At 36.1% G+C, this 11802-nt stretch overlaps 1 protein-coding gene across 4 annotated transcripts in view; it reads right to left on the bottom strand.

Moving 5' to 3' along the window:
• LOC139945917 (lysosomal-trafficking regulator-like) overlaps window positions 1–11802 on the bottom strand; it is a 64253-nt gene that overhangs the window by 50787 nt on the left and 1664 nt on the right. For 3 of the 4 annotated variants that reach the window (XM_071943436.1, XM_071943452.1, XM_071943461.1), the window contains exons 1-5: window positions 11729–11797; window positions 7063–7248; window positions 3231–3322; window positions 1343–1532; window positions 721–808 (exon numbers count right to left, since the gene is read on the bottom strand). In XM_071943436.1, the coding sequence (XP_071799537.1) occupies window positions 721–808; window positions 1343–1532; window positions 3231–3322; window positions 7063–7188 (496 nt within the window). In that variant the 5' untranslated portion in view covers window positions 7189–7248; window positions 11729–11797. Of the gene's footprint in view, window positions 1–720; window positions 809–1342; window positions 1533–3230; window positions 3323–7062; window positions 7249–11728; window positions 11798–11802 lie in introns of those variants that run through there. The other variant, XM_071943444.1, reaches the window with a different exon arrangement.

Genomic DNA, 11802 nt, shown 5'->3' with positions numbered 1-11802 from the left:
GAAAGTGAACTGAACAGAAAAGAACACTATTTGTTTTACAGATAACTGCTACTCATAATTGATAATTTCTTTTTATAAAATGCTCACATACAGGACAATACTTCTAATGCATCATTAAATATTTTATCTTTTTAATGTATTATTTATAGACAACTGAAATAGTTTATCTACTCTGATTGGTTGAGAGGAGATCATGTGGCTATGTTTAAACTTGCAATATACATATGGCGCAGTGAAGAGTATTTAAACATAGCCTAAGAAATTTAGTCAAAAGAGGGCGCTATCAGATGGTAGCACACAGCATTATAATTTCACAGCCTAATTAAATTTAGTAGGTCTTATATTTTGACCACCTTCAGTTTGAAGCTTGTGTGCAATTATTTTAAACTTAAGCGCTGAAGTTTACAGTTTTAGTAGCGCATTGTATACTGAGCTTCAAAACTGCTTATTACTCTTTCATTACTTGTTATCAAGTAAGGTTTAATGCTAATAATTATTTTGAGTAATTACCGATAGTGTCCACTGCCTTAAATGCGGTCAGTAGGCCTACATGTATAAGAAGGATGAATTTTAAAGCTTTGCGTAATGAGGTATCAATGTATTATTCAGCTTGTGGTAGCACGGTTTGTAATTTCTAAGCTAATTGTATTAACATCAGGAGTGCAGTCTGCTTAAAAAAAACACAAACAATTTTGCAAAAAAAATGAAAAGAGACCTTACCTTTATCCTTATCACCGATGGGCAAATTTAGAGCTTCCTCAATGAACTGGACAAGGAGGCACACAAAGTCAGGACTGAAGTCAAGGGCCTGTACAAGAAACAAAAAAAGTGTCGAAAGTTGTGTAAGGGAAGGTACACATTTGGTTATCACTCGCGAAATTAACGGCAAGAACAATTTTGGGTTAGAAGCCTACACTAGTTTTTGATAGTACTAAGTACAGGACATGTATATGAGAAAAACGTCACTTTAAGTGATGTGGTTAGTGGTTTTAAGTGTCTCGTTTAATAAGGACACAAGTGTCAGGACTTGGCCCGAACCTGCACTCTGCTCATCAGAAAAACCAATGTGCTTGACCACTGGTTTGTTTCTAGTTTGATGGGCAGCATACTGTAAATTATTACATGGTGCTATGTTAAGTCTCAAACTTCAAAAATCGTAGTTTCACAATACCTTAAAGGAAAATACTGAATGTTGAAGCACCTTGAGTGTCACTGAGTGACGTATATGAGCGAAAACAGTAATACTAATTCTTGTTCACTGGTGCAATTCAGTTTTTAACCGCCTGTCTTGTTTTTTTAACAAACCATTATCGAGTTTAATTAATCTGAATAAAGGATATACCTGGCTGGAGAGATTACACAAAGCATTAAGGATTAGCCAGCCCCGTCCATGCATCAGGAACTCCATCAAGGGGCTCTTGGCTAGGGGTGGCTCCTGGAGGGCAGGAGGGTTCTGGTGGCTTGGGGCCAGCTCTTGAACGTCCGACATAAATTGCCGCACAAGTATGTTGAAGACGCTGTGAATGTCATTGCTGGAATTATAAATGGAAAGGGAAGAAAAGAAAATGAAATAATGTTAACAAAAAACGGACAACAAATGTGAAAAACACAAAACTACATATGATTCATTGTGTCATCAAGTCTTGATTTAGCAAAAAGTTTCTTATTTTTCTTCAACAAACAATAATAATAATGAACATATCTAGTGCGCCATGTCTGCCAATGATGACACTCCTAGCACAAAAACCATGAACTCTGCAATACACGATACAAGACAACCAAAAGTTTGAGGGTTATTGTTTCCAAAAAAAAAAATGTTTTGAGAATCATGCAAATATGCGAAAGTGTTTTTTTTCCACCATGTTGACAATTAAAGAAAACATAAAACACAACCAATGAAATATTATCAATGAAGATCCAACTAAATGGTTAAGTGTCTTGCTTCGGCTGGGGATTCAAACCCACACTCTGCTGATCGGAAACACCAGAGTCTGAATTTGGTGCTGTACACCCCTCGGCAACGACACTACCACATGTCTCTTGGTGTGAATGAAAGTAGGTCAAATCTTGCGGTTGTTGCGATCGGTACAGGCATATCGGTAAAAGCCGCTTGTGACTTGGGCCTATACAGTCTGTAAACACTACATGTATTTATAAGCACTTTTAGAAGCAAGTAACAAAGCACTATTAATATTTTTTATTACAAATCATCTGCTTAGGACTATAAGGTCATGATTGTAATTTGCATGGATTTCAGAAAATTTTTTTTGCATCATGTCATTCATTTTCCGAATAAAACATTCTGCTGATTTTGATTTCTTTCTTTCAAAATTCTTTGAGCTGGCGTAAAATAGTAACCCTTTGGAAGCCAAGCCTATCAATGATGGAAAAAACACTTCCCCTGTCCTTCACACACCTGATTTGTCAATGAGAAAGGGATAGCCAACTTTCACACATTTCATGCTTATTAATACACCCTCCGCCTTCCAGCTTGATGGCCGCTTTAGGCATTTTGGTACCAACAGCTTGTGGCCGTTATGGTCTCTGAAGGATTTCAATAGGCAGCGTAATATTATTACAAATGTTGTAATATTTCGGAAGCCAAACCCATCAATGATGGAAAAAAAACATCCCTTGTCCTTCACAAACCTAATTGGTCAACAGGAAAGGGATAGTTCAACTCATGCTTATTTCCTGCCCATTTCCAGGTTTGATTTCTGCTTAATTTCTCTACATGGATTTCATAAAAATGCTTAATGCATATTTTGGAGCTCCTGCTTAATAGATACAGAGCATTTATTTTGCCAAAAGAAACATTAATTTTCCAAGTAAAACATCTGTTGATTTCTTTGCATCCTTTTATATCTTTGCGATACCTCTCAAATGAGTGAAAAATTACATGACCTCTTTCCGAAAAACTACAATGTATGTTACCTCAGAGGGAGCTGTTTCTCACAAAACATTTTATATTACAATGTATCAATGGCTCTCCATTGCTCGTTACCAAGTAAGTTAATTTTACAAATTTTTTCAGCATTTACCAATAGTGTCCCGTGCCTTTGACCAACCTAATTTGTCAACAGGAAAGGGACAGTTCAAGTTTACACAACTCATGCTTTAGTAACCTCCACTTTCCATGTTTGATTTCCGCTTGGTTTCACTCCATGGTAACATACATGTATTTCCATAACATTTCCTGATTCATGAAAACAAAACAAACCCAGACTCACCAGAAGTTCACCAGATCTTCTTTGTCGATGGCAGGATTTGCTGACATGACTAGAAAGGCGCGAAGAAAATCCTCCAGCAGCAAATGTTTTTCCTGTATCGGAAAAAAAGGAGTAAACTTTACAGAGATATTCTCTTCTTTAAAGTATTTGCATACCTTTTGTACGACACAAAACACAAACCTCCACAGCTTTACATTTTAACTTCCATGGCGTAAAGATAATGACAGTAGAAAGTTTCCCTGGAAACATTAGTTACTGAGGTACTTTAGTTTTTGAAAGACGAGTTAAAGAATTTCCCCAAAATTATTTTACCAAGTACAACAGCTCACCGATTATCATACATCATACATGTAGTAACATTTCTTAATGTATGCCTCTAAATTTAATAAAGTCAAGGAAACAGCATCTGAAAAACCCATTAATACATAGATTGCCTCAACCAATTAAATATGATATGACTGTGCTGCACATAATCCAGTTAACCGCTTTTCAATGTTTTCACCAGCGACAAACGAAGTGAATCCAATATTGTAGCTGGCAGGAATGGTGACGTTATTGAAAGCCACTGGATGCGTGTTAATTTACACTTTCAAATCCAAACACTTTCCCTTTAAAGGGATGGTTTATGTTTAATCACCTCTTAAAATTAATGCAAATAAAAGCATTGGTAAGAAGCCTACGGCAGCTTTTCGATGGTACAAAGGATTTTGAAAAAACATTTTACTTAGAAGTTATGTGGTCATGTAAGCAGATCTCACTTGCTATGCCCAACAGTAACGCTTCTCTGATTCTGTGATTCTATTACGAGTATTAGTTTGATTGTATGACATCTAAATTGGTATTTAAGATTTTTTTTTCAACAAAAAGTTCCAATAACCAATAGTTAACTTTGCCTCTAAGCACTATGTCAAGGTGGCTATACATTATGTAAAATGTCTGCATCAGTAATGAACGAATGTACGTATGTATCATCTGTTTTTGCAATTAGTTTCAGGGTAATACAAAACTGACTTGTCCTGTGATTTTCAATTTAATATGTAATGTAAACCACCCATTCAATGCATTCAACTTGGTGACAGGTTGGTTTGTGTCTGACTGGGTCAATGGTTCTAAAGGTGTATTTACTATAACATATATAAAATACATTTACATATAGGCCCCTAATATGCAACAAAAAACATAAAAAAATGACAATAATGAAACAATTTGTAATAGTTAAAGGAACACGTTGCCTTGGATCGGTCAAGTTGGTCTTTGAAAAGCGTTTGTAACCGTTTTGTATAAAATGCATATGGGTAGAAAGATGATGTAAAAGTAGAATACAATGATTCACACAAACATGCCTCGAAATTGCACGGTTTTCCTTTCACCTCGTCGACTAACACGGTCGGCCATTTATGGGAGCCAAATTTTTGACTCCCATAAATGGCCGACCGTGTTAGTTCGCACAGTAAAAGGAAAACCATGCAATTTCGAGGCAAACTTGTGTGGATCGTTGTATTCTACTTTTAAAACATCTTTCCAACCATATGCATTTTATAAAAAAGGGTTACAAATGCATTATTTAGACCAACTCGTCCGATCCAAGGCAACGTGTTCCTTTAACAGCCTGATTTTTCGACCCAAGCAATTTGTAAAGCAATGTAGATTTTAATCAAGTGAGTCTTTAGAAGTCCACAGAAAATCAGAACAGAGTCAGCTTGGCTATATAAGCTTGTAGCTTACATGCATGTCACGAAAAGAATCAAATGTAATATTGCTTTTGAGGAACCATCAACTCCTCTTTATTAAAAGTCAATTAGATCCTGGGAGTGTCTGCTGGCATGTCTGTCTACTGCTCATTATTACCCTTCACTTCAGGGTCACATGCCAGGTGGCCAGAAGGACACTTATTAAACTATGTGCTGTACATGTAGTGTCAATTTCTTGAACATTGCTTTGCAAGCTTTTTGGTTTCATTAGTTAGTGTTTCTTTAAAGGCAGTGGACACTATTGGTAATTACTCAAAATAATTATTAGCATACAACCTTTCTTGGTGACGAGTAACGGGGAGAGGTTGATGGTATAAAACATTGTGAGAAACGGCTCCCACTGAGTGCCATACGTAGTTTTCGAGAAAGAAGAAATTTTCCACGAATTTGATTTCGAGACCTCAGATATAGAAATTAAGGTTTCGAAATCAACCATCTACATGTAAACGCACACAACTGCATGTTACAAGGGTGTTTTTTTCTTTCGTTATTATCTCGCAACTTCGATGCCCGATTGAGTTCAAATTTTCACAGGTTAATTATTTTATGCATAAGTTGAGATACACCAACAGTAAAGGCTAGTCTTTAACAATTACCAATAGTGTCCACTGTCTTTAAAGGTGCAAATGAAGATGAAGGCTCGTTGACCATACAATTTAGTGGAAACTGTAGTTTGCGTCAGTAAGGCCAGAAGAACAACGAGATGCAGAAGATAAGATACAATAGACGATGTGACCTCTGACATCAATCGAAAACAATAATATGGTTTGCGCGCATACCGCCGGTAAAAACTTTGTGTTTTGGCAGCCAGCTAGAAAGTACACACAATCTTACCATGACTACACGTATTTTTGCCCGACGAACAAGACGTATACAGTGTTTTGTCAACAGAGAGTGGTTTGAATGTAAACATAGGTCACATCGTCTATAGTCTGGATAAAGTCTTGAAACGAAGTGAGAAGATTTAAACTATGTATCTGCGATACAGATTTTACTGGTCGACCAGCCAGTGAGAACCCTGGTATGAACACAAACACTTAATTAAACACAAGTCTATTCCTCCCATAAGAAATCAAATTTTTGTTTTCCAACATGTAACTTTTCTAATTAGGCATTATGTGAAAATGACTTGTGAATCCTTTCATACAAAAACTGGCAATGCATTTTTAATCTGCCATGGTATGCTTAAATCTCTGAATGCATGACCCCTCTATAATGACTCAAACCAACAAGATTAACAAAGGCACAGAGTAGTGCATTGCATGATTAAGTTTTCCATGCATGCCAAAATAAAAAAAAGCTGTGAGTTGCTAATCTACAGAAACTTCTATGAGGAAAGTCTTTTTCTGCCAGAATTGCTGGTTGGACCAATGCATCGTGTGACCTGAGCCAAATTTCACCATCCTCTTAAAGCAGAGAACTTTGCAAAGAAATATGATAGGCAGACAATTTTCTGCTAAGCAGACATGAGCAGAGTACAAGTCACATATTGTACTTGTGACATGGTAGTTTTGCCAGTAACCTTATTCTGGTACACATTATTCTGTTTGTGCTGAGCTACTTTCTGCGCTTTAAGAAGCAGCTCTATGAAATTAGGCCCTGCGCATAACATGTAAATTCACTTTGAGTATTTATGGCCCTTTTTGAAACCACGGCTTTGGATTCGGCTTCAGGCTCCGTTCTCTCGTCTGAAGCCCCAGAGCGTAAACGCAAAGCACGCTCAGTTGTCAAAACAACCGCTAGCCTGAGCCAAATCCAAAGCCTTGTTTTTTGAAAGGTCCATAGTCTTACTCTTCCTGAATTGCTGGTTGGACAAATGCATCACGTGACCTGCTCTCAGCATCGAAAATCAAAACTATGCAGGCCTTAAACTTATTGAAGGGGGCACAGCAATTTTCCTATGGTGAGGTACCTCTACATGTTCTATGAGGAAAATGTAAATTTGCATTGAAACCTTGCACTTAGGGCACCATAGCAAAAGCATAGGGCACCACGGCAATTGCTGGCGGTGCCGTGGGTTAATTTGAGGACATACTACATGTATGCATTATGAGGTGTTACGACTGGATAAAATTTCTTACCCTTTGAAGTGCCTCTGTCATCTCTCCTTGAGGGAGGCAGATAAACGCCTCCCACCTGCCCCGCAGATTCCGCCCCATCTGGCTACACTCCTCCATTACTGCTCCAATACACGCAGGGCGTTTCATACAATACTAGTGATGCAACATCTTCCACTCAACAGTTCGATCACATCTGAATCCAACGACCTTCACAAAAACCATGAAAAATATCAAACATGACTTCCATGCACATTTATATTTATAACAAATTGACTTTTGTTACATACACCTATGACACACCTTCATGAACTACACTTGGTGCCAGTTTTATTTATGTAAACCTGTTTTGTTAGGTAGAGACACAGTAGGGGGATTTTCCTGAAAGAGGCAGAGGTGTAAAGAAAATACTAACAATGTACATGTAGTGTCTGTGAATACAACTTCCGTGACTACAGGATTGGAAGGTAAGGGAAATGGTTCATGCAGTTTGAAGTAGACAGCTTTGGAATGTACAGGAAAAGACTCAAGTCATAAAATAGTTACTTTTGTCTCACTCGCACAAATGCCAAAAAGTTATCTTTTTGGTCAACTATCTTTTTTGTCAACTAGTAATAAATTGCCCTAGTACAAATTCTTCAATCAACAACTTCCCACACACTTCCAAACGCTTCTTTAAATTTAAAATCACAACATTTATGACTGTTAAACTAGAACTGTAATAAAAATTAATCTACCTAAACATTATATCAGGGGTGGATTTCACAAAGAGTTAAGAGTAGTCTAACCCTGAGCTTAGGACTAGCCTTAAGTTTTTACTATCTCATAGGACTGGTCCCAACTCTTGTGAAATCCACCCCCCCCGGACACATACACACAATCCCAGTGCTTTGGTGCAGTCAACTGGAACAAGCTTCAAAGTTAAATACCATGTGTATTTTAACAAAATTTAGAGTGGCAAAGAAAAGAGCTGCGACCCTGCAAAGTTTAAACTAATCAGGTGAACAGTTGCATGCCTGATATTAAATTACAAATGAAATAGAGAAGGAAATAAAAAGGAAAAGAAATATCTGTAACAAACTGCTTACCAGCCCAAATATCTTGTGGTTAGAAATACTTTGCTACATTTGATGAAATATACACCAGAAACACTATACACACAAACCATGCAGGTTTTCATCTGAACTGTGTACCACACCTTGTAATACAGGAGCCCAAACTTTTAATGAATGACCCATTATCGCAATTTAACCGACATTGAAAATAAACCTTGACTTTTGATCATCACCAAATCATGTTTGTTTGCCTTTTTGTCATGACCTCTTGTACTAGTTGTAGATTTTGTAATAGATAGAGTTCATAGTACAGCATGTACAACGTACACAAGATATGAACAAATGCTGCTGTAGGCCTATCGTTTTAAAAGTATTTACTGTATTATCAGTCCACCAGCAAAGTGTGGACACTGTGGGATTAAATATACGTGTGTACGTGATGTGTCAGATTAATTTCACTGTGCTCCACACATTATTGATACAAAGCATCGGATGTCAGTAACAAAAGAAGAACAAAATCAAACCAAAGGAAAGCTGTATGTTAAAAGCCATCATGGGTACAAAATGGTGAACAAACATTAGGAATAATTGTTTGCGTTTTCATTCTAAGGGTATGATACTGAATTGGTTATGATCATCAGCATTAAAGTGACATTTTTTACTGTGAAATGAAGGGGGGCAATTAATGAATATTTTTGTCAAAAAAAAAAAAAAAAAAAATGGAAATGCAAGAACATAAACACTTAGGCCTGGTACTTTGAGACCACAAAAGACCTGGTCATTACCTCCATGGTCCTTTAAAAGTGCCTTTGGAAAATTAAGTTTTTATCAAAGAGGTACTCCTTTAAAGATCCAATAGGGTGATACTTTCGCAATGTCCATGAAGAGAAACTGTGATAATTTTTATTTTAAAGCTTGTTGTTTTTAAAGCATAATGAAAAGATGGTATGGTAAAATGATGTAGTAAACATTAAAAAAATTTCAACAATTTTTTTTTCTTTTCAACAAGTACATTGTAAATGGTTGAAAAAATTGTATTCAAATGAAACTTTCACATGTGACTTTTATTGTCTTTCTTGATAATTTTGCTTAATATTATAAATATTTTGTTGACAAACACCATTCGATAACCCAGAGCATTATAACCTTGATCAAGAACAAATCTGCCTCCCACTCGACAGATTAGTAGATCATTCGAAAGCCTAAAACTCAGACCAGATGTTTTTATTAGTGATGGCTACATAAAGTTAGTTTATTTATAAAATGAACAACATGCGTACAAGGCCGAACCTGACATTGTTATCAAGCACAATATTGACCGCTGGCGCCTTTCACCTAAATCAACGTAGAATACATGTATTTGGAGTGTCGAATGCCAGCAATTTTGACAGACTCCAAGTACCTGATTAGATTTCAATAATGATTAAAAGTTCATACTTGCAGGGGTAACTTTTAACAGCCCCTACTAGCTGCGCATGCCATGTGCAGCTACATGTAGCCTAAGTAGGGGTTGTTGTGGAAAAGAAAACCGGTGGAAAAAAAAACAAATTTGTTAAGTCATAAATGACCTTTTTTGCCCTAAAAATGTAAACTTAAATATTAACCAAAGTTTGAAACATTCAACTGATTCAAGAAAATAAAAATGATATGAACACATTTGTTTTTTAAATAAGGATTTTGGATTACCTTAATTTGGAAACTAACCTTTCAAGTTTGGGCAAGGTATAGTACGGAGCAGTCGAATTAAAACCAAGTTTAAATTGGAGACGGCCTTCCTGTCTATGTACATGTACATGTAATAATAATAATTACTGATTTCGTTTGAGACTGTTGTTGACTTTGGTGGAAAATTGGTTAGTTTTTGAAAACTACATGTATTTCCTTCAAACCAAATTGCAATATTTAGCATCTTAAAGATGCTCCCTCCTCCCAACAAACTTTGTATGATGATTGTGCCATTTAAAGTGTGAAACCATTAATTGAGTTCATCCCTGCTCTTTTAACTTTGATTGGAAGAAAATTGGATTGTTGAATTTCCTAAATCCTTCAATTTTGGCACAAACCAGTAGTTTTGTTTGGGAACTTCTTAAAAAAAAAACTTTATGTAGGACTATCTCTCATTTTGGATTTTGATAAGCTTTTTGTTTTGAAACAACTGTGCTGTCTTGACCCAACAGACAGCAGAACAGAGATATATTTGTAGCGATTTAAGATTCTAGGCATTTAATTACCGACTACCAAAAAAGGATAAATTTCCGTATGGCACCACCACTTTTTCACTCATTTTTACAAAAAGGGACGTCTCATTGAGGTAAATTAAATACTATATTATTTCATATAGAATGAAAAAGTGGTGGCTCCATATGGAAACCTTTCCCCAAAAAATTTTAAGACACTAAAACTGCACTCCATTTTAGTTTGAAAGTATGCCTGCATTGGCAATAAGTTTTATTTAAAAGTCATAGTGTATCAAACAATATTGAAGGCGCCCTTTACATAATCATAAAAAAAAAATAATAAAGATTATTGGGAGAATCCCTTAAACTCTTAAATTTGTGCAAGCCCCCCACCCCCCCCAAAAAAAAAATTGACTGGAGTCTGCCCACACAATATAAAATTGCGCAGCCGAGGCACAAAGTTTACACAAACTATGCAGATTGCATGCATAACTTTCTTAGACAAACAGAGGCGGTTTAAGATTGTTGGCAAGTTGGTGTCATCGCCAGACTGGAGAAAAAAGAGGATGTATTTTCAAAAGATTTGGCAAACTTGTTTTTCTATTTTAATAGAAAGCTGATTAACAAGTTGTAGCGCAGTTTATTTGACACAAAGGAAACTGCCAGCTCGATTGTCCCAGGCTTTGAACTAAAAACACAAACAGTTCGTGAGCAGACCTATTTCTTCTTCCAAAGCTTTTAAACAAAATTATCACTTCCAAGACAGAATGTTAAGATCCAGCAAAACACCACCCTTTTTAACCTAGGATGTTAAACTCCTTTAGAGTATAATTGATAAGTAAGTGAATTGATGGTTGAATTTAATGACAAAAATTGTACAGAGTTCAAGGTTTGCGCCTAAGCTGCCCTGCGCAAATTTAAAATCAGGCAAAGGAACAAAGTTTGTGTCGTAAAAAAAAACCACCCAAAAATTGAAAGATTGCGCCCACCTTCATCATACAATTTCATTGTCATGGTAGTTTTCATTAAGTAGTGAATAATTAAAACAATTTTTATGTGGTTTGAACTTTCGTTTAATAGTTAAGTTTATTCATTCATTCAAGTTTACTTTCAAGTTACAATTTTACTTGAAATGTTTTTATTTAACTGCTGTTAGTGTTACTGTTAGTGTTTCTTTAAAACAATAGCTAAAAAACAAAATACAATAATTGAATTATTAATTAAAAACTGTTAATCATATTTTGAGGTATCCAACTTCCAAGCAGCGGGACAGTGTTTAGTGTGTAGGAACGCGCTGTACTACCCTCTACACAGAAAACTAGAAAAAAGGGTGAACAGTTTTTGTGGTCACTTTTTGGCACACAAACACGTGTGTCATCAGTGTTCAGACCTCAATAACAACTACAAATGAAACATTAAGTGTGTTGTACCATTAAAAAGAAATAATGTGAACATTACCCTTAATTTGACTGGACTTTTCGCTCCACAAATGAAGACCTAAAATCTGTCGACCGTTCCCACCACCACGATCA

This window comes from Asterias amurensis, chromosome 1 (genome assembly GCF_032118995.1).
Source record: "Asterias amurensis chromosome 1, ASM3211899v1".
Lineage (NCBI taxonomy): Eukaryota > Metazoa > Echinodermata > Asteroidea > Forcipulatida > Asteriidae > Asterias > Asterias amurensis.
The sequence above is the reverse complement of the archived record's forward strand: the minus strand, read 5'-3'. Positions and strand labels throughout refer to the sequence as shown.